Source organism: Sorghum bicolor, chromosome 10 (assembly GCF_000003195.3).
Source record: "Sorghum bicolor cultivar BTx623 chromosome 10, Sorghum_bicolor_NCBIv3, whole genome shotgun sequence".
NCBI lineage: Eukaryota > Viridiplantae > Streptophyta > Magnoliopsida > Poales > Poaceae > Sorghum > Sorghum bicolor.
Genome location: NC_012879.2, coordinates 3,497,208 through 3,525,158, shown reverse-complemented (window position 1 = coordinate 3,525,158; position 27,951 = coordinate 3,497,208). Strand labels below are relative to the sequence as shown.

Sequence of the window (27,951 nt, the reverse complement as noted above, 5' to 3'; positions counted from 1 at the left end):
ATCAAGGAATGTTAGAAGAGATTTTAAGATAATTATGTATACAAATTTGTCCTACTACTTTCCTAGTATTTGGTGGGCCTTGGCCCGACTCGGCTTGTTTAAAAGGTCGTGCTCATCGTGCTGGGCTAGGCTCGCGTGCGTGATAGGCATCTCCAAGAGTTTGTTATATTTTATTTGGCAAATCTTATAATTTGGCAACTCTTAAAACAATATGGGAAGTAAAAAAAGAGTCCATCTTCAAAAATTTGCTATTTTAGACTTGGCAAATTGAAAAAAAAACGTATAAGACATTTTATTGTGATGGACGAGTTTACACATTTGTATTAGCTATACATGAACTTATATTTTATTCTGATTTGTATTTCATTGATTGTTTACAAGTACTCAGCAGCAGGCAGCTAGCAGACAAGAATTGTTAGTACCATGTAGCATGGGCCCCATAGCCCTCCCATCCGTTCAGCTCCTGGGGCAGAGGCGCAGAGCGGTGGCAGATACTAGCAGCAGCAAGCACACAACGCACGGGAAGGAGAAAAACTATGCAGCGCCAGCAAAGTAGGGCCTTGTTTAATCTCTACAACTAAAAAGACCCGAAGGTCATCGTCTTCGGTGGTTATCGCCCCCCCTGCGGTAATCCCCCGGCCCCGCTCCTTCGCCTCCGACGGTTTCCCCTTGTCCACACGCACCTTTATCTCGTTCTCTCTCCCGTCGCCTGCGCTCATCCTCTACAGAAAAAAAATCGAGAAAACAACCACCCATGTCTGCGATCTGCCTACTCCACCCATGCCCATGGCCGCCCCCGACGCAATAGCTCAGCCCCACCCTTGCACACGGATTCGGCCACGCCCAACCTGCCCTGCTCTAGCTGCCCGTTTAATTTCGCTGCCAAGAAACTACCGCCATGGAGGTGCGCCCCTTCATCAGATCCAGTGAGGAGGTGCCTCGGCCAAAGAGAAAGCAGCCAGGCACTCGCCCTCCATAAATCCGGCGAGGAGGCGCAGTGCCCACAATAGTGGTCGTGATGGTGGCTAGGAGGTGAGCTGTAGATCTATCCCCTGCCCCTCGATTTGTTCCATGGCTGCCACCATCCGTAGCTCTGCCCCACGCCCCTACCGCCGCAGGACTTGCCCTGTCGACCCAACCACGCGCGGTGCTGTGGGTGCCGTTCGCCGCGTCTTCCCCTCCAGCCGTGGTCGTGAATAATCTATGTTCTTTGTTGTGCATGTTGCGTGCTAGAGCTTGGCAACCATCTACCTGGTGACACTGGAGGTGGAGATCAGACGTTCGCCTAGCTGTGGACTTCGACAACGTGCGTGTTTGTGAAGCTGTTGCCGCTGATTCAGTACTGGGCTCAGGTTTAAAGCCTCGACCAATCCTGTTCATTGATTCCTTCATCTGAGTTTAATGTGTAAACAACTTAATCGACTTTAACAACAATCGTATATGGTTTATAGCTCTATCATTTTGGTTAAAGTTTTCAGGTCTAACTCTCAACGGTTTAGGAGATAAAAGGTCCTAAAGTTTGGTCAATTTGATCCCAAACTCAGAGTTTAGATTTTTGGTTTAGTATAAATGTAAGCATGATTTACTTACTATAGATAGGCTAGCAGCAAGTGTGCACTAGGTAATAAGTTAAAATTTTCTTATCTTTCTATTTAATAAACAAAGGAACCACACCTTGTCAAAATATGCATGCGACTCTTGTACTGAACTGAACTTCACTACTATTTATAGCTGTTGTATTGTGAGTTTTCACTTTGTGCATTGACTAAGAATTTCCCAATTCTTCATAATACATTGCTATTTATGTCAGCTAATTAGTCAAAATATATAGTTAGTAAATTGATCTATATTTAGCATATTAAATCATGCAGGACACACAGCTAACTAATCACCTACTATGGTTAGGCTTATATACCAATGTTCATGTTCTTTGTCTGGCTTGTGAGCAGATGCGTCAAGATTGGCGCGAATGATCATACATTGGCAGTTGAGGCATGGAAGGGGCTCTATCAGAGCATCAGGTCAACACAGAACGCCAATGGTAGATGTGATATGGCAAGCCACAAAGAAGGAAAAAAGAGTGTTCAGATATTGCTTAATGCGAAAATAGAGGTATTTTTCAGTTGCAAATTGCATAGTGTCGTCAACTGGATGCATAGTTTCTATCTTTCATGGTAACATGAGCTTCTGAAACTATCATTGTAGCTTCAACCGTCAAACTGGAGTTGTCTTAATTTAGATTAACTGTCCCAAGTTAAACACCAAATAGTTAGAAATGTCTAGGTACTGAAGAATTATCGTGCGGTTCTACATAAAGTTTCATAGCCAATGGACCAGCTATGTCATTTATAAATATGGTGAAAAAGAAAAGAACATACTGAACTCTGGTCACTGGTACAACTGAAATTTCGCTCTATGATGCTAGATAAATCTAAGAACAAGCACTTTCTAGACCTTTTTTTTCTTTTAAATCATGTGGATGGTTTAATAACATGTGTTTGAGAAAATATCAGAGTGCTTGAGAAATTATGATGTTCCCGTAGCAGACAACTACTTTCTCTTTATGTTAAGCCTTCTGCTAATTCAGGATAAGTAGACATTAGCATGCATGATAAGCCTATATAGTAGTATCCTGCTAATTCATGGATTGCTTAAGCAGTTAATAGCTTTTTTAGAGATCTGAATTTTCGTGAGCTCTATTGTCCTTGCCCTACCCCAATCCACGGCCAGCAGATCACCGAGCTAGAAGGAATGTCGAGGTTCGTGCCCATGCCCATCGTCCTCGCCTTATGCTCGCACTACACCGCTGCCTGTACCAAATGCACACTGGGTGCCCGCGCCTCAAGGCCCAACGTGACATGCTCGACGCCGCCATCAAGGAGATCGTTCATCTAGGCATCCGAAAGTTTTCTGTGATTTTCTAGCCAATTATGAGATTGAGATGCAACAGTATCAAGTTGACTTTATAGTTCTACCTTTTTATGTGGTGCAAACCTGAAATAACTTGGAATATTTGTATCTCTAAATAAATTTATTAAAAAACTAGATTCAAGGATCTCTCTGATGATACTAATTCTGTATCATAAGTATTGATATTTTTTTATATATATTTAGTCAAAGTCGTTTTTTAGAAATCTAGAATAATAGTTATTTTGGAACGTAGGGAATAATATATCAACCTTGTCGATATATATATTTTTAGGATATCAATAGTACTTTAACTTTAAAAGTTAACAAACAATTTATATGCATAATACTTCTAACTACAACTTGAACCTACTTTAACTTTAAAAATTAACAAACAATTTATATGCATGATACTTCTAACTACAACTTGAACCATTTGCATATTTCAGTTGCAAGAAGTCAGACGCTACATCTTGGACATGAAAATCTTCTAGATCATCTTTAATTTGTGACCAACTGTAGCTTGGTGTCCATACAAAGTACGTTCTTTGGTCGAAAAATTGAGAGATTAATTAGATTCTTAATTGTACAATATATTGTAAAACATGTATTCTGAAATACAAACTTGTTATGATGTGAATAGTTGTACATATCTTATTGTGGTACTCAATGTTCCCGTTGCAACGCACGGGCATTTACCTAGTTTTTTAAAAAATTCAAAATTCCTATCACATCGTATCTTACGTCATATGCATGGAATATTAAATATAGATAAAAATAAAAATATTTATACAGTTTGCATTTAAATCACGAGATGAATCTTCTGAGCTTAGTTAGTCAATGATTAGATAGTATTTGTCAAATAAAAACGAAAATGCTACAGTACCCAAAAAACCAAAATTTTGAAAACTGAACAAGGCCTAGAATTGGCAAGTTGGATAAGCGCGCGTACTTTTACGTGCTTGGTACGAGATTTGGCAAGTTGGGATAAATGCCAAGCTTCATGTCAAATAGTTGGACTTTTTTTTTTGCCAAAATTTTGTAGATACCAAATTGAAATGACAAATTTTTGACAAATTTTTGGAGATGCTAAGGCAATAACTAGACGAGTGCATAATTATTGAAGGTGGTGAATTCTCTGTCGCGACGAATCTCTCTCACATATAGGTCTTGTTTAGTTCTTAAAAATTTTACAAAATTTTTCAAATTTCATATTACATCAAATCTTTAGACGTATGCATAGAGTATATCCGTTGTTGTCTGCTGCTCGTGAAGAGGTACGTACGTTGTCATCGTGCGATGGCATCGGCTGGGTGAATGCATCTGAGTTGGCGGCGGAGAATTCATATCCTCACCAGGGGAAGAGTCACGTTCTGCGGATAGACGCCAAGTGCGGTTTCTCCTCTCCCCTCCCAGCAGCCCCCTTCTTTCCCCCCGCCACCGGCCCCTGTCCTCCTCGGCGTCTTCGCCGGCGGCAGGACAGGTGAGCCGACCCCTCCTTTCATCTCCTTTCCCCTCTTCTTCCCCTTGTAAGATCCTTTAGCCAAATAAGTTCTATATAGTATAAGCTTTGGAGAAAGAGAAGAAGAAGCCGGACGACTCTATCTTCGCCGCCTCCGACGGAAGCGCCGCCAACCACCGCCGCGTCCCCGCCCGTGCCGTCCTCCATCTCGATGGTCGAGAGGGAGGGCTTCCTCCATGGGCGAGATCTGGGAGCGCTGCGGGAACTCGCGCGGAGGGTCAAGGCCGGGGCCCCAGATCTCGCCTCCCTGCATTGCCTGCTCTTCAACCTGTGCAGAGCGGGGGCAGCTGGCTCCGGCTCCCGATGCCGCCGGTGCGCCAAGTGGATCCCGACGTCTTCCTCAGCGCCCGCCACCCCGTCGCCGCCATCGGTCTCCCTGTCTCCACCATCGACGCCTGCAAGCTCCATTCCAAGACGGTGGTCTCCATCTCGTCATCCAGATCTCGTCCGCCGTCCTCAGCTCGCTGCGGGGCCCGCGTTCGTCGTAGTGGGGCCCACTACCTGTGAGATGGGAACCCCGCCCGCATCTTTATCTGTGCTTCTCCATCTCTTATCCTTCCTAGTTTATTTTATTCTTTTTCTTTATTTATTACTTTGGTTCCACTCTTGCATGGCTACAGGTCTCCATTCGGATAGAGACGCCAGGCTCTCTTGTCCCCTTCCTTTTAGTGCCTGCAAAGTGTCTGTGGTCCTTGTTTCCTTTGTTTCTTTTAGACAGCTACTTCTTCGGCGTTCGTTCGACGATGCTGCCTTCATCTGTGATATCGGTTCAAGCTTCTCCTACCTCTGGCAACGTCTTCAACATCATCTTTCGGTTGCCGGAATATGTCTTCTTCGATGGCTTATCCGACTCCCCTTGAACCGTCGCTGTGCACGGTCATTCCATCTGGGTGCAAGCGTCCTGGATGCCTCTGTGTATTCTCCTCGCTGGCACGCTAGTTTGTCTCGACGCCTTAGTCGACGCTGTTGTGTTCCTTTCTGGTCACAGGACCTCGTTGTATCAAGGTTTCCCTTTGGGAACCTCCTTGTATTACGTTTGTTTTAATATATGCTAGCCACTGTTGCCCGCGCTTCGCTGCAGGTGATGTGCTTGGTATAGGAAATCTCAGAAAATATGGCAAGGGAAGATCATATGTCTAATATGTTTTCTCGTTGCGTTGTTACGAAAGGTTGATTCTATTTTGTATATTAAATGTTGGGAGAATATGTGAAGGAAAGGTAACAGGTCTTTTTTATTACAGTGTTGTGAAGAACACAAAGGTTGGTTGTCATTAGATGATGCTTATTCTAAGCCAGCAAATCAAAGCCACATTAGTGTAAAGAAATGTTCAATGGATGAGTCGTTAGGCTCAAGCAACTAACACACGTACAGTTACGATTGGGTCTCTCGAGCATATCTAAAGGGACAAATTTAGCACGTATACACATATTTGGTATTCTAGAGCTAAGTTTTTTTCCTTGAAAAGACTGTAGATGTAAGACTTTTTTTTGAACAACTCTAGGCGTAAGATTGTACACTGCTGGGCTGGCAGCATCATACTGATCAAAGTAGCCCACAAACGGACGCGCCTTATACCCATCCGGCCCACCAGCAACTCGCGAAGGCCCAGCGCGTTAGCGTATATCACATAATCCCACCGCTTCCTTCTCAATCAAACAAAAAAAACACCGTATCCCCAATTTCCCATTGTTGGTAGTCCCATCGTCGACCTCCCTTCTCTGACACTGCTTTACTTACACCGAAGCGCCGCTGCTCGTCCACCGGGAACCCTAGCCGCACTCGGTTCCGATGGTCCTCCATCTGGCCTCGACCTGCACCGGCATCGCCCAGGCCTCGGCCTTGGCCGCGCGCCCACAACCCCACCGGCAGTCCGTCCGGCGCACGGTCTGCAGCGGCACGACAGCACCCCTGCGCGGCGGCGTTGCTGGCGCCCTACCTCCCCTACCCCGAAGGTGAGGTCGCCATGACTGGCGTGGTGGTTCCGCACGAAGGTGAGAACCGGCTGCTGTGGCTAGGCACTGAGGATAGGGTTGGCGGCGGCGTGACGCACGGAGGCTAAGGCCAAGCCCACGCTCATCACCCTCGCCACCTCTCGCTAGTGCTCATGTAAGTTTCTAGTTCTTTTCCCCAAATACAAGAACGCTAGCCAAACCATTTGTTTGCATCTCTCAGATTTATAGGCACGCGCTAATTGTTGTTATTATATAGTTGCTTATTCAATATGCCAGGGTTTCAAACGTTAGTGTTGGTCATGGCCGAAATTACGGCCCACTGAAATTAAATAAATTGATATGAGGTCTGATCCTTTCACCTTCTGAAAGTTGGAGGTGGAACAGATTTCAGTGCCTGTTTCATGGGATTCTCTGCCTGTTCAGTGCAAAATAGAGGAGGGCTCTGATCCCATGTTCAACACAAATTATTTGGGTTGTAGGAGATCGGACACTCAGTAGCAGCCATTAAGTCTATCCACATTCTTCTCGGTGTTCCCGTGATGGTTATCAGTTATGGTGGTTGCCTAGTGCTGGTGGTGGTGGCAGCAGCACCATCAGTAACCGTTACACAGTCGCCACCAGAGAGGGTGTTGATAATGCTGCTGGTAGTTTAGGGCACACGAGCGGTGCAAGGAAGGCAGCAGACCTTCAGCGGTAGTTCTCAATGATCGTCTTGATGTTGGCTATGGTGAGGCGGACGCGAAGGTGCTCAGGGATGATGCATGAAGCGCTGGCTAGGGAGGCGCTCACCAAAGAAGCAGAACATGGAGACAACATGCATAGGCTAGCGCTGCTTGATGGGCATACTAAAACATGTTGATCCACAACTTGAATCGGATGTGTGGGATGTACAGAAACAGGGTTGGGTACATGTACATATGTGACCTTACACATAGCCTAGGTATACACAAACTACTACTGCACGGATGAACTACAATGAGACCACAACTACTGATTTCTCAGATATAAACTACAAGAAGAGGACACATGCAGTGGACTAGGAGGGGTGTGATGAAGCCATTATATAGGCAAGAGTTGAAGGACTGGGCGCCTCTGCATGCAAGGGTGCAGATGCAAATATACTATTCATATTAATTGTGACCAACCCTAACCACCAATTACCTTGGGAGCAACGTGCACACAACCCCAGTCACCTGTTGATGCATGGTCGGTGCCTAACTTACAAGGTCTTGTCTGATGATAGTAAGGAGGGGATGGATTAGTTTGCAGACATGCTCGACTCGTTTTATCTTAGGCCTTGTTTAGTTCCCAATTTTTTTTAAGATTTTTCGTTATATTGAGGGGCTGTTTGGTTGGTAGCCACAGTTTGCCACACTTTACCTTAGGCAAGTTTGACCAAGTTGGCAAGTTTTTGGTTGACAACTAAGTTTAGGCATGATTCTTTTGGGCTCCACATGTCATAGAGTTAAAAAGTGTGGCAAGCTTACTTTAAACATAGCAAAGTGTGGCAACCAATTTGCTAGCCACACTTTTTGTGGCTTGCCACACTTGCCTAAAGTTAGTTGTGGTAAACTATGGCTAACAACCAAATAGCCCCTGAATCTGTAGAAGTATGTATAAAGTATTAAATATAGATAAAAAATAACTAATTGCATGGTTTACCTATAATTTGTGAGATGAATATTTTGAACCTTGTCTATGGTTAGACAATAATTATTAAATACAAACAAAAATGCTATAGTAGCTGAAAGCAAAAAAAATTATGAAGGAGAGGCTTAAATGTGGCCACCTACTGTCGACCAACCCTGCGCAGGTAAAGACCCTAGTCGTGGCAACTACTTTCAAATAATCAAATTTACTGAGTGAATTTCTGTATAGCTTAAGAAAACACTAGCGCTCATGCATGCATTGAAATTTACTATGTAATATCTATTGATAATAAATTCATGAATGTAAAGGGAAAAGGTATATGTGAATATGTGATGTCAATTTCTCTCATCGTAGTAATTTTTTTTTATATAAAGGACACGTGCAATTTTTATATTGTCCTTGCATGCATGCATGCTTATTTAATTTTTTAGCCACTTCATTGAATGCATCCACTTACTTCAGCTACCTACGACAGTGGTTGAATATATGGAAAGATACTGGTTGTGAGACAGTACTTCATCTGAGTCATGAAATTTCTATCTAACGCACCACCTAAATGAAGCATACGTGGACACTCTCGGAGGCCGCCTGAAAGGTCCAAATGGCTAGAGGGGGGTGAATAGCCTATTTAAAAATTCTACAAACTTTACTAAGCAAGTGAGTTAGTAACACAAATGGCGAAGCAATTCTAGCACTAGCTCAACTAAGCTATGCAAGCCACCTATACAAACTAGTTCAAAGCTAAACAACTAGCTAGGTATACAAGTAAGTAAAGGAGTGGAGAGTGATTGTTATACCAGCGTTGTAGAGTAGAGATATATCCAACCAATCACTCACAATCACAAGAGAATCCTCGGCAAGAGATGACACAAGATTTTTTACCGAGGTTCACTTGCTTCCCGGCAAGCTACTCCTCGTTGTGGCGATACACCCACTTGATGGATCACGAGCTAATTGGCAATCCAAAGCCAAACCCTCAGCGGGTGCCGCACATCCACTCACAAGATGGGGATCCTCCAAACCACGAGCAATCCACTAGAGAAGCCAATTGCGATCTCCCGCGGGGAAGGCTCAAGAACCCCTCACAAATCACTTGGTGAGGCTCGAAACAATCTCCAATCACGAGCTCAACACCACCGCTACTCCAAGCCGTCTAGGGCGTCGGGAAACACCCAAGAGTAACAAGAAATCCGCAGCAAACTCAAGAATCAAGTGCCACTAAATGCAACTCTCAAAGCAATGCACTTGAATCTCACTCAATCTCACTAGGATTAGCAATCAAGCATGGAGATGAGTGGAGGGAGATTTCTCTAGCTCAAGGTATGCCTCAAGTGTTCAAAAGTGCAAGAGTTAACCTCCCAAAGCCGGCCACCTTCTATTTATAAGCCCCTCAAAGAAACTAGCCGTTGGCTGTTTTCACTGGGCTGAAAACGGGGGCACCGGACGCTACTAAGTGAGCACCGGACGCTCGACTCCCTGCGTCCGGTGCACTGGGGTTGGCCACGTGTCCTTCCTCGATTTCGCGTGTCAGTTTCTAACGGCTACCTGCAACACACCGGACGCTCTGCAAGTCCACACCGGACGGTCCGGTGCTCACCGGACTTGTACGCAGAGAGGGTGTCAAACTCGCGACCTCACCGGACGCTGGGCACCGGACGGTCCGGTGCTCACCGGACTCGTGCGCAGAGAGGGTTGCAAGAACCCCTCACACCGGACGCTAACCACCGGACGCTCTCAGGGTGCGTCCGGTGCTCAACTCTAGCAGGGTCAAGCGCACCGGACTCTGAGGCCAGCGTCTGGTGCCTTCCCACTAAGCGTCCGGTGAGTGTTTTTCACTAAGAAAACACTCCCGCGATTTCTCCAAAATTTTCCACCGGCGCAATAGAAAATATACACTTATTTTTCTCAAAAGCGCCGACAACCCTAGGAACTCCACCTCCTTTGTAAATGTGCTAACACCAACAAGTGTCCACCACCAAAGTGCAAGTGTGTTAGCTTTTCACAAACATTTTCACCAAAGGAGTTAAGTTAGCACTTTACTAGATCCTAATGCATATGCTCAAGATATGGACCTAGTAGCACTTGATTCGAGAGATGACCGTGATTTCCCCTCTTGATAGTCGGCTATCTATCCTAAACCCGGTCAATCACTTCTCTACTCATCTTAGACCGGCAAAAGTAAAACCCTATGTTTATACCTTTGCCTTGATAACTTTTGCTCCTCATCTATCATCATGATCTTCACTTCATGCTTCAACCCTTTGTGATCATGTGGCCACCTTTCTATGCCACCATGCACCTTCATCACATGTGTTGCTATGCCTAACTCAAATCACTTAAACACAAGGCATTAGCAACTGGATGTCATTAATTACCAAAACCAAACTTGGGCTTTCACCGCCTAGACGGCGTGGCCTCATATCTCTAATGTTATGTGTTTGTCAAAAAAAAATGCATCTGAGTTTTTTTATCAAAGGCTGTTGCGCCCACACCAGTCTCACGTGACGGCATATCAGCATATATGTACTACTTTCCCATCTCCCACTTTCCCAGATACGATGATATACGAATACGAGCGCCGCAAGAATTTCCAAGCTAGCCAGAGAGAGCCTCTGTTACTAAAGGGTTGGTTATTTGACGTGGAATGGAGTAGTATACAGTAGTACTAGTACTGTTATGCATAAAGGCTCTATTAATTATTAGATTGACGTACAAATTCAGCTGGAACCATTTCAGATCCTGGAGCATCTGAAGCAACAAATCAATGATCGAGCCGTTCTAGTTTCATGGAAACTATAGTCTTATTGAGTTGGGCAATCTGGATGTGCAGAAACAACTTGATTTTGAACAACACTCCAGCAACGATCCAGGATCGTGCAAGACAATTTTCTAACATAAGTTTACTTTGCTGCTTTGGCGGTATTTCCCAAGGATTCAAGAATGGTTACAGATCGAGTCTAGCCCTCACTCCCCTTAGTTTTTTATTCCTCTTATTTCTTTCTTTCTGGGTGCCTTGATCTTTATTTCCCCACTGTCCTCCTCGAGTTAGGCCTTGTTTAGTTCGCAAAAATTTTGGTTTTTAGCTACTGTAGCACTTTTATTTTTATTTGACAAACATTATTTAATCATGGAGTAATTAGGCTCAAAAGATTTATCTCATAAATTACAGATAAACGGTGTAATTAGTTTTTATTTTTGTCTATATTTAATGCCCATGCATACGACCAAAAATTCGATGTGACGGAGAATCTTGAAAATTTTTGGGAACTAAACAAGGCCTTACTTACCTTGTACATTTTATCTTGTTTTATTTATACAATTTGCAGTACGGGTGCAAACCCCTCCTGTTTTTCTAAAAAAAATTATTTGATTGACATGGATTTTATTATATATAGATCTATATTACTGCGTACGTGCCCCAACACCCGCTGCAGCATTTTTGCGTGCCCCGGCAGACAGGCCGGTAGATATATGTTGAAAGCGCGCTTGCATGATCCATAACGGAAGGCACCATTGTAACAATGTATATATATTATGTATATAGATCCCCGAGCGCCATGTATTGTGATGCAACACGCCGTTTTTGAGGATTTCATCAAGAGAGGCTTTGGTGTTCCTGTTCATCCCTTTCTTCAAGGTCTTCTTTTGTACTATGAGATCGGGATTTGCAATCTGCACCCGAACTCAATTCTCCTTATTTCCACCTTCATCCATCTGTGCGAGGCCTATGTTGGCATAGAGCCGCACTTTGATCTTTTCCGGTACCTTTTCTGTCTGAGGAAGAAGGGAGCAGTTGGAGGCTCCAAGGTTGCAGGTGGAGTATACCTCAACCTTCGTGATGGGATGAAGAATCGCTACCTGCACTGCCCATGGAACACCTCCTTGACCGAATGGTACAGGAAGTGGTTCTACGTCAGGGAGGAACCGGGCAGCTCCACGTTCTGCGACGTGGGGTACGTTCCCGAGAAGAGGGCGAGCTGGACCGACCGCCCAGAGTTCGACGGTCAAGTGGCGGATCTGATGAAGCTGATCGACTGGTCGCGCCTGGATGGGCTTAGCGTGGTCGGCAACTTCATTTGCCGCCGGGTGATGCCCTGCCAGAAGAGGGTGCACTCGGCGTATGAGTATGCCGGAAGCGCAGACCCGACCAGGATGCGGTCGGAGATCCTGGAGAAAGCGGAGGTACAACAGCTGCTGAACGAGCTGTTTAACTTCGCGGATGGGGGCTTCACCCGTAGCAGTGATCGGGTGCAAGCCTTCAAGTTAGGACGACCAGCACCAAAGGTATGTAGCAGACTCCGTTTGATCATTCGTATGTCGTCTGCAGTTGGCTCATCTCTGTTGCTTTTGCAGGTCGGTGATGTCGACCGGTGCGTAGTGTACGTATCACTGGCACCGGGGATGGAAGATCCTGTGGGAGAGGTCCCGCCAGAGGAAGACCGAGCCCGCCCCGTCCCGACCTCCGAGGAGAGGGTAGCGGGGAAAAGGCCATTGCCGGCGGATCCCTTGCCGACACCGGAGCTGCCGGCAGACCTACCGGCGGAGAGCAGCCAAGCGCTGAAGCGTCGTCGGCTCGTGCGGATCGTCGACGACGACGACGACGACGAGGAGGCTGCGCCGTCGTTGGTCCGACGGCCTCGGGGCCCCCCAGACGCTGCGCCGGTCGCCACTGATCGAGTGGCCAGCGGCGCAGCTGCCCCGCAAGTTGCCGAGGTGGGGGCACAGGCGCCGACCGGCCGGGCGAGGAGGAGGTTCACCGCGACCCATCGCCGGTCAGACCTGTAAGTGTTCAACTTACGTATTTTGGACTCCTCTTTTTTTTTTAACTTTTGTTCCTGTAGTGCGGCATCGGATGTCGACCCTGGCCAAACTGCCGGCCAGGGAACGGGCGAGCCTGCCCGCGGTTCTGGGGATGCGGCCCCCCAGACCACAGAGCAGCCGACAGCTGCAGTCGCGCCTGGGAGCACCGAGGGGCTCCCGAGCGCGGCGCCGACTACAACAAGCAGCCCGACCAGGGCTGGGAAGGCTCCCCCAACTGACTCCTCGGAGAAGGGAAGGTCTCCGACCGCTCCTCCTACCGGGGGGAGTGAAGTCCCCCCGCCGCCCCGAGCAGGAGCCTCCCCGGCTGCGGGCTCCCCAGGTCTGGTCCAAGGGACGGTGACGCCTGGGACCACCACCGGGGGTGACGCAGCCCAGGAGGAGGAAACTAGGGCGGCCTCCGACGACGAGGTAGAAGAGATCGAGGGTCGTCCCCGTGATGGCCGCCAACACGTGTATGTGTGGCGCCAACGCGGGGATCACTTTATCGGTCATGAGGAGCTCGCCGAGTCCGAAGAGGCCGCCAGGGTGGAGCGCGCGGCCAAGCGCCTTGTCGACGAAGTCAAGGTAAGCGGCGTTTTGAGCTGCCGCGCATTCTTTTGCCTTGTCTTCTGCGCATTCTTATATGCTTGCTTTGTAGGACGTTATGAAAACGGCGAAGTACCGGAAACGGTGCTTTGACCAGATAGAAGGCGTCATGGCCGAGAACAAGGCCCTTGCCGCGGAGGTAGACCGGTTGCGGGCGGAGGTCGGAGAGAAGGTGGTCGAGATGAGCGCCGAAAAGGAGCGTCGTCTCGACCTCGCTCGTCGCCTGGCCGACCAGTACCGGCTGCAGGAAGGTTAGTCACACGCTCCGAGCAGTTTCGCATACTTGTATAGTTTGCTTTGCTGACCAGTTTAGGATTCACGCAGACTTGGAGGAGGAGGTGGCGAGCCTCCAACAAGAGAAGGAGCAGCTCGGCCAACAGCTCGCCAGTGCACAGGAGTCCGGGCGGCGAGCGGAAGAGGAGTTGGGTCGAAAAGACCGGGAGTTAGCTGGTAATGGGTGCCGCCTTGTTGGTTGCTGCCTGCCCTTTGCTTGTCTGGTATACCGAAAGTAACGTTTCATTTCGTTTGCAGTGCTCAAGGTGAACACCAAGAAGCACCTGGATGACCTGATCAAGGACCGGGACTCCTGGAAGGCCAACTGTTGCAGGATCTGGAAGGGAGTGTCCCCGGTCCTGGACCTGATCAGTCCCGAGCTCCCGGAGAGCCAGCCCCGCGCGCCGCAGTTGACCCCAGTCGAGAAGGCGCAACGGGCGTGGGACTGGCTCCAGCAGTTTGTGAAGGACGCCGGGGAGTTTGCCGGCGCGCACGTCCTCAGCATGGTACGCGCCCACTACCCCCTGGTTGACTTGAGCAGGCTGGAGAAGGGGTACCCAAAGGAAGTCGGCCCACAGGAAGCGGACGAACTTCGGGGTAGTCTGCTGGATTTGTCGTCGACAGTGATCGGCGACATCAACCTGTGCGGAACGGCCACTCCTCCAGACCAGCCGAGCTCAGATAGGTCGGCCAGGGAGTTGTTGGGCGCGTCCGTTGTTGGAGATGGGCGGTCGACGCCTGCGGTCTCGACCAGCCAGGCGCCGGTGGCCCCGACCCCTTCGTCCGGGCAGCAAGGCCAGGCGGGTGATCAGCCCGAGCAGCTAGGCCAATAAAGTAGTCTGTAGGAATAGACTAGTATCTGCCCGTCAGGGTGTTTATTGTAAACTTTGTATGTAAAGTTTGTAATAAAGTTTTCTTTTTTTGTCATGACTGTTGTTTTGAGCGCTGTAAGAATATCTGAGTGACGTGTCACCGTATTTGTCTTGGTTGTCGCCAAGAGCATCCATTGCAGGAGTTTTGCCGAGTGCTGCGTATGACAAAGTATAGGCGAGAAATATAGAATCTTATTATCAAAAATTATAAGATACTTACAAAAGAAAGTCATTAAAACTTTATGGATAGAATCGTTGCAGTTTGTCGATGTGCCAAGAGTTAGGCACTCGTGTTCCGTCTGGGTATGCCAATCTGTAGGACGTAGGTCGTGTGACCTCGGTCACCACGGAGGGTCCTTCCCAGGGAGTGGATAACTTGTGCATTCCCTCCTGGTTTGTTTTCCATCGAAGCACCAGATCGCCGACCACAAAGGAACGGTCCTTGACGTTCCTGTTGTAGTATCGCCTGACTGCCGCGAGATATTTTGCTGTTCGGAGACATGAAACTAAACGCTTTTCCTCCATGCAATTGACTTCGAGTTCTCTGGCGTTGTCGGCAGTCGCCTCGTCGTAGTGCTCGATTCTAGGAGATCCGAAGTGTATGTCAGCCGGCAGGACCGCCTCTGCACCGTATACCATGAAGTAGGGAGACACCCCTGTGTTTCGACTAGTCTGGGTTCGGAGGCCCCAGACTACTGCCGGCAATTCTCTCATCCATCGACCGGGTGCTCTGTCGTTTTCGGTGTACAGCCTCTTCTTTAGGGCATCAACGATCATTCCATTAGCACGTTCGACTTGACCGTTAGCACGTGGATGTGCTACTGACACATATTTTATGACTATGCCTCTGTCATCGCAGAAATCCCAAAAAGTGGTGCCAGTAAACTGAGTGCCCAGGTCGGTGATTATGCTGTTCGGGATGCCGAATCTGTGTATGATTTGATTGAGAAACTCCACGGCCTTCTCGGAGGTTGCCTTGACCAAGGGCATGTATTCGATCCACTTGGAAAACTTGTCGATTAGCACGAAGACAAACTTGAAATTGCCCGGAGCTGGTTTAAATGGTCCGATCATGTCAAGCCCCCAGCAAGCAAAGGGCCAAGACGACGGGATAGTCTGAATTTCATGGGCAGGTACGTGGGTCCTCTTAGCGAAAAACTGACATCCTTCGCAATGCCGAACCAGTTTTTCTGCGTCGCCGACCGCGGTTGGCCAATAAAAACCTGCTCGGAAAGCCTTTCCGACCAGCGTTCTAGATGCGGCGTGGTTGCCGCAGGATCCAGCGTGTATGTCTTCCAAGAGCTTGATACCATCATCTTGGGGTATGCACTTGAGCAGTACTTCGGAGCTTGCGTTTTTCCGCATGAGTTTTCCATCGACCAGGATGTAGTTCTTTGATCGTCGGATGAGGCGCTCGTTCTCTGTTTTGTCCTGATAGCCTGTTCCGTCTGATATGTATTTGATGAACGGGGTGCGCCAGTCACGCCCACCGGTTGCCGGAGTGGCGTCATCTATGAGCATTGCCTCGGTGGGTTGCTTGTCGACCAGGGGAGGGCTTACGCTTGGCTCATGGATGTCCTGGACAAAAATACCCCGAGGGATCTGGGCCCGAGATGAGCCTAACTTTGACAACGCATCTGCTGCTTGGTTCTTGTCCCGGACCACGTGGATGTACTCTATGCCATAGAAGTTAGTTTCCCATTTGCGAATTTCTTTGCAGTAGAGATCCATCTTCTCGTGGGTTGCGTCCCACTCCTTGTTGAGCTGGTTGATGACCAAAGCAGAGTCGCCGTAGACATAGAGGCGCTTGACCCCCAGTTCAACGGCTAGTCGTATGCCGTGTAAGCATGCTTCGTATTCGGCGACGTTGTTTGACGCCGGGAAAAGGATCCTAAGGACGTAGCGGAGTTTGTCCTTGTTGGGTGATACGAACAGTATCCCAGCGCCTGCACCGTTGATGTTCAAGGACCCATCAAAGAACATTGACCAGTGGTCTGAGACATCGGGAACGGAAGGTTCGTTGAGATCCGTCCATTCGGCAATGAAATCGACCAGGGCTTGGGACTTGACAGTGGTGCGACTCTGGAATTCCAGGGAAAATGGACATAATTCCATTGCCCATTTCACGATTCTGCCATTGGCGTCTTTATTGCGCAGGATGTCACCGAGAGGAAAGCTGGTTGTCACCAGGACTCGATGGCCGTCGAAGTAGTGCTTCAGTTTTCTTGACGTTATCAGGATGGCGTATATAAGCTTCTGTATTTGTGGGTACCTGGCCTTGGATTCGTTTAAAACTTCGCTTATGAAGTAAACGGGTCTCTGGACCTTGAAGACGTGACCTGGTTCATCTCGCTCGACCACTATTGCCGTAGAAACAACCCTGTCGGTTGCAGCAATGTAAAGGAGCAGGTCTTCATTAGGCTGAGGCGCTGTGAGGACAGGCGGTGAAGTGAGGAAGATCTTAAGCTGAGTGAACGCAGCGTTGGCTTCTTCGGTCTAGGAGAATTTTTCTGACGCTTTCAATAGTTTGAAGAAAGGGAGGCCTTTTTCTCCCAGCCTTGAGATGAAACGACTGAGGGCGGCCATGCATCCGGTTAGCTTCTGAATGTCCTTGACGTTCTTCGGTGGTCGCATGTCGAGTACGGCTTTGACTTTTGAAGGGTTTGGTCGTATGCCGTCACGACTGACGACGTTGCCGAGCAGTAGACCGGAAGGAACGCCGAAAATGCATTTCTTGGGGTTGAGCTTCCACTTGTACCTATTGAGTGCCTTGAAGGTTCGGTCTAAGTTGTCGATCAGGGTGCTCGCGTCCCTTGTTTTTACGACCACGTCGTCCACATAGGCCTCGACGAGGTCATCGCGAATCTCGTCGTGGAGGCATTGCTGGATGGCCCTTTGATAAGTGGCCCCGGCGTTTTTAAGTCCGAAAGACATGGTAGTGTAACAGTATGCGCCGAAGGGTGTGATGAAGGATGTTTTGATCTGATCTTCTTCCTTTAACGAGATCTGGTGATAACCAGAGTAGCAATCTAGAAAGGAGAGGAGTTCGCATCCGGCCGTTGAGTCGACCACCTCGTCGATGCGAGGAAGACCAAAAGGATCTTTAGGACAGTGCTTGTTGAGATCGGTGTAATCAACGCACATTCTCCATTCATTATTCTTTTTGCGTACAAGAACCGGATTGGCGAGCCAATCGGGATGATACACCTCTTTTATGAATCCGGCTGCTAGAAGCCGTGTTATTTCTGTCCTAATAGCCTCCTTTTTGTCACGAGCGAACCGTCACAGTTTTTGCTTGATTGGTCTTGCGATCTTCGAGACGTTTAAGGAGTGCTCGATCAGGTTTCGTGGGACACCGGGCATGTCTGCGGGTTTCCATGCGAAAACGCTCACGTTGTCCCTTAGAAACCTGACGAGCGCGTCTTCCTATTTTGGATCCAGGTTAGCCCCGATGAGGGCTGTCTTCTCGGGGTTACCTTCGACCAGCTGCACTTCTTTGTACTCCTTGGATTTCGAATTCTTTCTGGCTGTCTCCTGTTCGGGTAATCGGAGCTGGTCGGGGGGCAGCTGTGCGGCTTGGGTTGCTGTTTCCGCCATGCGGATTGAGAGGTCAATTGCCTCGGTGATCTTGAAATTTTCTTCTTCGCAGGTGTACGCAGTATAGACGTTGCCTCTGACGGTCAGGACGCCCTTCTCCGTGGGCATCTTAAGCACTAGGTATGAGTAGTGCGGGACTGCCATGAACTTTGTCAGCGATGGGCGGCCCAGTATGGCGTGGTAGGTCCCGTCGAAATCCGCGACTACGAAGTTGATGAACTCCGTCCGGAAGTGATCGGGTGTGCCGAATTGGACAGGCAATGTTATCTGTCCGAGGGGCACCGAACTTTGACCTGGCAAGACCCCCCAGAATTGGGCGTCGTAAGGTTTTAGTTGCGCCGGTGATATCTTGAGGGCGGGCAGGCTGTTGCGGAAGAGGATGTCGATGGAGCTTCCCCCGTCCACGAGCACGCGCTCGAATCTGATGCTATTGATGCAGGGATCAAGAATCAGTGGGAAACGACCCGGCTCTGGGACAGCGGCCCACTGGTCCTTCCTGCTGAACGCGATCTCCCTGTGGGACCAGGCGGGAAATTTCGGATCTGCGATCAGCCCGTCCGTGCTGTCTATGTTGAGGCAGGCTCTCTTTAACAGTTTTCTTTCTCGCTTGGACTCAGTGGAGACCTTGCCCCCGAAAATGGAGTGAACCACGTCGGTAGGGCTGACGTATTGGTGTCGGGGGTCCCTGTCTTGGTCCTCATCCTCATCTTCGTGGTCGTGCCCGTCGCGTTTGCTACTTTTCTTGGCGGTGTCTTCTTGGGCGGCCCGCCGTGTATAGATACTTTTGAGGACGCGGCACTCTTCCATGGTATGGTTAGACTTTGGGTGTAGCTGGCACGGTCCCTTCAACGTTTTGTTGTAGTCGTCTTGGTAGTCCCGTCGTCCATTGGGACGTTTGACCGTGTTTACTTCGTGGTCGTATTCGCGAGGGCGCTTTCCTCTGAAGTCGTCGCGGCTGTCGCGCCGCCGATCCCAACCCTCTCGGTGATCGCGGTTGTCGGAGCGGCGATGATTTCTGTTGTCGTAGCGACCACGACCGTCATCTCGCCGGGAGGGCTGGTCGGTGCCTCTCGCATCGTCTCGGATTAGTTTTTCTGCGTCATCAGCATCGGCGTAATTTTTAGCCGTGGCGAGGAGCTCTGCTACCGTTGATGGGCGCTTACGCAATAGCTTGTTCCTCAGCGCTTCATGGAAACGCAAACCCTTGATAAAGGCTGATATGGCCTCGTCATGAGAAATCTTCGGGATTTTGAGGCGCATATCCGAGAATCGTCGGATGTAATCGCGCAGAGGTTCGTTCTTCCTGTCTCTTATCCTTTCAAGGTCATACTTGTTTCCGGGCTGCTCGCATGTGGCGATGAAGTTGTCGATGAAAGCCTGTCGTAGCTCTTCCCAAGAGTCGAAGGAGTCCTCGGGCAAGCCGAGAAGCCACTGATGACCAGCCTGGTCGAGGACTACGGGGAAGTAATTAGCCATGACGTGTTCATCTCCTGCCGCTGATCGGACGGCGATTTCATAGAGAGTGATCCAGTTCTCTAGATTTTCCTTGCCGTCGTATTTTTTAAGTTTTTCGAGCTTGAAATTGCGGGGCCACACGACTTGGCGGAGGTGTGAAGAGAACTGCCTTAGGCCCGGAGGACCGTGGGTCGCGTCGTACTCGATGCGGCGTAGGTTTTCGTGGACTGCTCTTTCTGCGGCGCGCCTGTTGATGCGGTCCCGGGCATCTTTGGGAGGGATGTTGTGGCGGAGATCCCTGTGTTGATCTTCTTCTTCTTGGCCGCGTACGCGGTCCTGCTGGCGGCAGCCATCGGCGTCCCGACCACCATCATCGCGCCGTGAGTCCCCTCGACGGTTGTCGGGGGAGCGGCTGCGGCGACGCCTGCTGGGTGAGGCCCGGCTACGATGAGTCTGGTCGGAGGCGGCTTCCGTATAAGAGGCGTCCTGGACTCTCTTGAGCAGAGTGGCTGTCTGTCCCATTGCGGCGATCAGGTGTGCTCGGATACTGGTCCGGACTCCCTGGCATTCGGGGGTGTCAGGAAGCCGATCCAGATTGGCCATGGCGACAGCCACGTTGGCGCTTGGCGTTTTGTAGACCGGCTGGTCCCCGACCATGTCGAAGGCATCGTTGAGGTTGCCTGGTGGCGTCTGTTGTTGCTCGTCCGCACGCCGTCGGGCGCGCTCGGCGTTACGCTGTTCGCGGAGTTGCCTCTGGTCGTCTGTTTCTCCGTCAACGGCTGGTTCGTCGGCGCTGACATTGAATACAATATCCCCTCGCCGGGGGGGGGGAATATCGGGAATCGGTCGAAACCCGGAGGGTGTGAAGGAAAATCCAGGTCATAGTCCTCGTCTTCGGTGTTCACAACCTCGGTGGGGACGGAGCCGGTGCTTGAGTTGGTGCTGGAAACCTGGCCGTCCCGTAGCTCTCGGATGGTCACCATGTTGACATGGTGACGATTGTTCCTTGTCGGCGACCAGCCCGCTTTGCTGAAAACGGATTGGACATGCTGTGAATAAACAGAGGCCGAGTTGTTCAGGCCGCAAGGATAGTCTTCCTTTTTGAGCTCGACGGATCGTCCTGAGGGGGTTGAGGTTATCGTCAGGGACGTTCCCAGCCGTTCGTGTGTGGTGACACGAGTTGGCCGGCGGAATTTCGAAGAATCCGCTCGAGCAGCTTGGTCGGGCCGGCGCAGAACTCCATCTATTAGTTGGGAGACTTCGAATAGCTTGGAGTCAGCGCAATCGAGCGCTTGGAGGAGGTCCGAGCAGTCGATCTCCCTTCCCTTGTAGAGCGGGAACGGTGGTCGGGAGCTTGGTGTCGTCGCGCGTGTGGTCGGAGACGGCGTGATCTCAGATTGGATCTAGATCTCTTTCGGAACCGTGGTCGCGAAACCGCCGCTGCACGTCGTCCACGTGATTTGGCCGACGGTGAACGTGAGGCCTTCGGGCACGGTCGCGGAAGCTGGGATCGTGACCATCTTGTTCGCCGGAAAAGTTGCACGCACACCCCCTACCTGGCGCGCCACTGTCGACGAAAGCTAGTCGGCAGTCTACCTTGGGGTATACCCACGGTAGTAGTTTATCGGTAGACGGTGCGCAAACTACGAACTCGATGGTGATGCAAGACACGGACAAGCTTTTTATCCAGGTTCGGCCGCCGAGTTGGCGTAATACCTACGTCCTGCGTCTGGTTGTATTGATTTGTGTTGAGAGAATATGATCTGTCCTAGGGGGGTCCCTTGCCCCTCCTTATATAGTCTGGAGGGCAGGGTTACAGATCTAGAAACTAATCCTAGTCGGTTACAATTACCATAGATAATTCGATATCAATTCCTATTCTAACCGACTAGAATCCTGCTTGATCTCCACGTCTTGTTTCCTTGCACGAAACACGGGCTGCCGGATCAAGCCTTGAACTCGTCTCGTAGTGGGCCAAGCTTCCTGGCTGAAGTCTAGCCGTAAGGGTATAGGGGTTTATACCCCCACAACCTCATTTCACACAAAACTGTCAATTCAAGGCTTAGTCCATTGATCAGTTGTGAATGAATGTAAGCTTCTTTTCTAGATGGAAGTTCAACTTAACAGTCTCCATCGAAACACCGGTATATCAAACAAGCTCAAAACTGAAGGCATTAACTGTGTACCTTTGACGTTTGGTGGGGATTGTTAGAGTAATTGGGCCAGGCCCATTCTAATAATTCAATAAAACCTCAAAGGCACACAATTAGTGTTAGGTGCAAAAGTGATTAGTACCAAATGGACTAATCACTAGCAAGGCAATCAACTTAAATAGTGAGCCTTGGGATGCTCCAATAGACAAGTTGAGGAGGAGAACCGGGAAGCCACACGCGCGCGCGCGTCGCGTCGCGCCGGGCCGGGCGTGGGCTGGGCTGGCCGGCCCGGGCTAGGCTAGGTGGGGTTTTGCCACTCGGCCCAACCGAGAGGAAACCCTAGCCGCCGCAGTCCAACGGCCAAAAGGGGAAACCCTAGCCGCCGCCAACTGCTCAACCGCCAACTCCCAACCACTTTGTCCAGGTTCATCCCCCCGGACAGGGTAACGGGTGGGAGCCGACAGGGGCGCGCCTATATAAAGGCCCCTGTCTGCACACTAGGGTTTCATCCCTTTTGTGTCCATCTCCCTTCTCCAGCCGTCACCTTCACTTGAGCTCGAGCTGCTGTGCTGCATCTCCGACTAGAGCCTCTGCGAGTACAGAGGACTCTGGTAGCAGGCCTCCGGAACTTCTCCCGTCAAGCGTACTCTGCTCGGGGTAGGCGGGAAATTAAGTTTTTGGGGAGCACCTTCCGGTGCGACTGCTTCCTGTTGTCCCAACGTGACTGCGACTGCTTCACCTTCGTCAACTGCTGCTGTGATGGCTGTCGGTACCAGAAGTACCCCTGCTGCCGGGAATGACGCCACCAACGACAACACCGCAGGAGGCGGTAGCGACGTCAACATGACTGGTGGCTCACTTTCCGCGGGTACCGGAAGTGCCACACTAGGGTATAATGCTAATACTCTCTATGCGCTTTATTTTGTTACTGTAGTTCTATTACTTCGCATAAAATGTTTTGCTGGAAGTAGTAGCAGTAGCAATTATGAAGTTGTCGCTTGTATAATACTTGTGTTAGTATATTGGCTGTCGTTTTTATGGAATAATGCATGGTGTAAAATGACTAAATATCCAACATATGATACATACACATTTATGCATGCTTGTGCACCTACATATCATATGTATATATATACACACACATAAGTGACGCCTATATAGAAGCATACAATACGGCTAGCAATATACATATGCCTGCATATGATATGTAGTATTGCCAAGCAAGTATAGCGCATATATATGCATGCTGCCTGGCCAGTGCTGCTAGCAGTAGCAAGCAAGTATATATATAGCTAGTAGTAGCAGTGTGTGCTTATTTTCTGTCACTGGGATGGATGTATATGTTGCTCTCATATATGCATGCATGTCTCATGGATCGAGTACGTTAGTGGCATGTGTGATTCATGAGTACATCCTCCTTCCCCCAGATCCGGCCTCACGCTGGCAGTTGAAGTAGACGGCGGCGACGGGAGGGCCCAGGTTGTAGAGCTCGGCGAAGTCCCTGGTGTTGAAGTTCTGGCGCCACCCCGGGGCGTACACCGTCTGACGCCCCAGCTGCTGGAACAGCACCAGCACGAAGCGGTGGATCCCCATGGTCGGCCGAGGGCTCTCGTAGCAGATCACCTCTTGCCCTGCATGCGACGACGATGCCACCATCAGCTCTCTCTTTTTTTTTTGGCATCATATATCACCCGTATTCATGCATTACGCGTACTGTAGGGACACTTATTTTAGAATAGAAAAGTAAAGTTTGCCCTCAATGACATGTGTCCTCACATTGCGAACGGATGGATTAGCACTGCACAGCAGGAGAGAGACATCCCAATGCAAATTCAATGGTTCACAATGCGATGGCACATGCCCTTGAGAGCAGAGAAACTGTGTTCATTTTGGGACAGATAGAGTATTTAGTAGCTTAATTATGTGTGTTGTGACTTATAATTAATTTGTGCGTCTCTATATAACCAACCGACAAGTGTAACGCTATATATATATATGTTGGTGTGCCGCATGCGTTTGATCTGCACAATATAGGAAATACTGCCGTGTAGTAAAAAGTTTGTCTGGACAGATCGATCGAGTTGTATAGACAGCCTATGACAGGGTGGAGTGACATATATGCACTCACCAAATGCTGCCCCAGTGGTTCCTGGAATATCCGTGACAAGCCTGCGTGAAGAAGACAGTACAGAGAGAGGAGGATATGATCAATAATCCAGTCATATATATGATGATAATATATAAGATTTCACTTCTCCTATATCTAGCTTAGATGCCTAAATATTTTTGTTGTTATTATTCAGACAACATCTAGAAGTTGTGAATTGTCTCTTCTTTTTAGTTGTACTAAACTACTACTTGTTGATTAATTAATTATGTAAGATTGTTGACTGAAAATTAAAGTTCCAAAAATTCAGCCACATGAGATATATATCAACTCCGATCCCATGCATATAATAAGATTTACATGCTACACAATGGACTAACATAGATAGGGTGATGAAGGGATGGAGAGTCTGCAGGATGAGCACATATATTTACCAGTGCAGATACTCCCTAAGATTTGGGTCGCTTGGGCTCGGAGCATCCGGGTCGACCATCACCTGAAGAACAACAAGGAAAGCATGCATGCATGGCATCACGCGTACGTACGAGCTCAACAGACTATATTATATAATAAGCCATGCATTTTGCTGTTCCAATTAATATTCGTGACGAGCTAGCTAGAGAAAACGATGCATGGATATATATATACATATACGTACGAGGGTGTAGAAGGTCCTCATGTCGGGTCCCCCGACCTCGACCCTGGGCTGGTTCACCACCATGGACGGCTTGAGCTCGCAGCCGTTGGATACGGTCCTGGTGCCGTAGCTGACCCTGAGGTTGGTGGTCCGGACGAAGGGGTCCAGCACGTCGCCCACCACCCTACCAACCACCAGCGTCTCCCTTTCCCTGCCGCTGCCGGCCATGTCGTCGTCCAATCCCTACGACCTTAATTATTAACTCTCGATCGAGAACAGGAGTAGTATACGAGATAGATAGATGTGCTTGCTATACCCTAATTAGTTGTATATATATGTACTTGGCTGCAGGAAACTTGCACCGGCCAGCTACTGGTTGTTGGTGTTGGTTTGTTGTCCCACACACTGCTCTGATGCCCTGTTTATATAGGAGTATGTCAAGCTCGCGATCATAGCATGCAGTACCAATCAACTTTTTGGAAGTGGCCGGCCGGGACGACTGTTATTGGCTGATGAGCAGAGTTTTACTACTGTGTGGCTGTGTGCAACGCCATATACTACGCTAGCTATAGCTTTTGTTGCTGGCTGAGTCTGATAGCACAGGGCCCGGCCGCCCATAGAATCTCGAGTCCTTTTTTTTTCTCGATCTATCTTCATGTGTGGACCTGATGACACGCTCGCGCGCGGTACGTATATATGCATAGTGTTGGAGGGCATCGCTGGCCATTATATTCCCCCGGCCATGGCCATTGCATCAGTGTCGCTCGCGCGCGCGCTTTTGACGACGACCCCCCCGGCCCAAAGCAGTGGCTAGCATCTAGCTAGCTAGCAGCTATCCTGCCTATTGGAGACCGCACGCACGTACTCTGCACGTAGACGCTAGACGTAGTTGCTGATGATCGATGCCCCGACCAGCTGCCCTGTTGCATGCGTGACCATGCATGCATATTTAGGCCTTGTTTAGTTCGCAAAAGTTTTGGTTTTTGGCTACTATAGCACTTTCGTTTTTATTTGACAAACATTGTCCAATCACAGAGTAACAAGCAGTCTCAAAAGATTCATCTCACAAATTACAGGTAAACTGTGTGCAATTAGCTTTTATTTTCATCTATATTTAATGCTCTATACATGCGACTAAAGATTCGATGTGACGGAGAATCTTGAAAATTTTTGCAAACTAAACAAGGCCTTATTTCTAACGAGAAGAAGATCTCTATCTGTCGTCTCTATCTGAATCTTAACCACCGCATGAGGCTGCTTCAGTCTCTGCTAGCTTCTCAATCAATTCCCGTTGCGTCTAGGGCTCCAACTTTATCTGTCGAGATTATGTCTGCCAATCAAGCGCAAGTTATATACACGTGCGTACATATATGCTTCTATTGGCCACCCTTTTTAGTTTTCACAGTGTGCGTGCAATTGTGCATGCACTGATTCGCTCAGGCAGCATATACAGTATGTTTCTATCGAGAAAGTAGGCAATTTTCAGATTAAAACCAGAATATAAATCAATCTCAGATACTTAACATGTAAACCCCTAACATACTAGTTAATAATTAGATTGTACAGCATGTAAAACCCTAACATACTCATACTAGTTAATTAGATTGGACAGCAAACAAAGACATAACTTAAAAAGGCCAAGTAAGGTTCTATCTTCTTCTCCGCAAGGCGAGGAGCTAGATTTCGGCGGACCATTCACGCAGGTGTCATGCCCCAGCCCAACGAGCCGAGCGAGCGCGTGTGAGTTTCTTTTCTCCTCCTTAAACTAGCATTATATTCCTCCACTTTCACAAGCAAGATTTTTTTTAGCAGAACTTTCACAAGCAAGACGGAATTAATTAACCCACTCCCACTTTTTGCACACATAAATGGACCTTTAAGATTTCTTCATGGAAATTTCAGAATTCTATTTGTGCCAAGCCCATATACTTGTGCATATAGTACTACAATAATGTCCGCCTGATATATTCTCCATTCTTCGTTGCTAGCTGGTGCTGGTCACCTATCCGACCCATCTGCCGCAGCATAAACTAAAGCTTCGTCCTTTTTATTTGGCGCATGGTATATAGTAGTGACGATGCATGATGCTAAAGGTGAACAAGATCAGAACACGTTGGATAGTCAAGGACGGTCGAGCTAGAGGAATTTATTTTGGGGGGGGCAAAGGACCTTGTTAGCCGGTGTGTGGTCGGAAAGGATATGAAGAAGACGGCGATACAATGCAAGCATGTCAGATCACTTGCCATAAAGGGTATAGCTTACTCAGGACGCGCGCCCGTAATAGGTTAAGCAGCTTACTGTATTTCCCGTCATTTATATCCCTCAAGAATATGGCACGTATCACCACGAAGATCAAGCTAGCTAGATTATGGTCCGTTAAGGCCTTGTTTAGATTAAAAACTTTTTTTTGACTGAAATCTAAAAACTTTTTAAATTTGTTACTGTAGTACTTTCGTTTGTTTGGCGATTATTGTGCAACAACCATGGACTAAGTAGACTCTAAAGATTCATCTCGCAAATTACAGGCGAACTGTGTAATTAGTTATTTTTTATCTATATTTAATGCTCTATACATGTGCCGCAAGATTCAATGTGATGAGAAATCTTGAAAAAGTTTTTAGATTTTGGGTATAAAAGGCATAAATTTGGCACAATACGACTCACTGTAAAGACATGTAATAATTACATTATTACAACATTTTTCCTCTGTGCTTGGGCTCTCAGGCCATGTGTAGAGCACCGTCTGCTGCTTTGATGTTGCACCTGTGTAGTGCAATAGCAACTCCCTTATTACTCCTTGAACGATAAAGATAGTATTGCTCCCTACAGCGGTATCTATGTAGTAGTACTAGGGTATACTAAATTATGGTATAGATTAGTAAATCTAAAATAAAATTTTCCAAATTAATGAGGTCTACATGTCAGTGGTTTTTTAAATACTCACTCTCTCCTTCAAGCTTCATCATCCCTTTCCAATGACTCTAATTCAACATCACACACCCCTCCATTTGGTGAGCTTCGACACGACACACCCCTCTGGTGACGTGCATACACACCACCCTCATCGACCAAGGTTTGCCCCTCACTTGCTCATGTCGCGCCTCCATTAGCTCCTCTGCCTGGTCTCGGTCAGTTCCCAACCCCCCTCTCTAGTGACTTAACTTTGGTTCGTCAATGTTGATGGTGTACCTCAATCCCACCCTTGATAACATAGGTCTCTCCACCTCAACCATGCCAACTACCTTTCCCTCACCAACAAATCTATATGCTTGGATTCGTGCCTGTCTCATCCTTGACAGTGGCTGACTGATTAGGTCTGCCTCGGTAGTGGCGGCCACACATTGTGACCAACTGCAACTGCCCTCTTTCTCCTCGCCTTGTGCTAGATCACTTGGTGGGCCCACTTTGCATGGGTATGC

The 27,951-nt window shown here is 48.6% G+C and overlaps 1 protein-coding gene and 1 long non-coding RNA gene across 4 annotated transcripts; one reads left to right on the top strand and one right to left on the bottom strand.

Moving 5' to 3' along the window:
- LOC110430808 lies at window positions 609–3,547 on the top strand. 3 transcript variants are annotated; one of them, XR_002448195.1, is made up of 4 exons: window positions 609–1,032; window positions 1,234–1,352; window positions 1,950–2,112; window positions 2,734–3,069. It is a non-coding gene; the product is annotated as an uncharacterized LOC110430808 (long non-coding RNA). The 3 variants fall into 3 exon arrangements; XR_002448194.1 differs by lacking the exon at window positions 2,734–3,069 and adding an exon at window positions 3,357–3,547 and having other exon boundaries at window positions 634–1,032; XR_002448193.1 differs by having other exon boundaries at window positions 634–1,032; window positions 1,950–3,069.
- Window positions 22,839–24,919, bottom strand: LOC8069174 (protein HEADING DATE 3A). Its single transcript, XM_002436464.2, has 5 exons — window positions 24,849–24,919; window positions 24,554–24,775; window positions 24,330–24,391; window positions 23,917–23,957; window positions 22,839–23,419 (listed from the first exon to the last, which is right to left on the bottom strand). Exons 2-5 carry the CDS (start codon window positions 24,758–24,760, stop codon window positions 23,190–23,192), a joined length of 540 nt encoding a protein of 179 aa, XP_002436509.1. The 5' UTR covers window positions 24,761–24,775; window positions 24,849–24,919; the 3' UTR covers window positions 22,839–23,189.

Bases quoted from the DNA above. Each gene is read 5' to 3' on its own strand.
- LOC8069174 (XM_002436464.2), bottom strand. From the start codon at position 24,760: ATGGCCGGCAGCGGCAGGGAAAGGGAGACGCTGGTGGTTGGTAGGGTG. The intron at 23,958-24,329 runs GTAAATATATGT...TTCTTCACGCAG, and splicing joins CTTAGGGAGTATCTGCACTG to GCTTGTCACGGATATTCCAG. The intron at 23,420-23,916 runs GTGAGTGCATAT...CGTCGCATGCAG, and splicing joins AACCACTGGGGCAGCATTTG to GGCAAGAGGTGATCTGCTAC.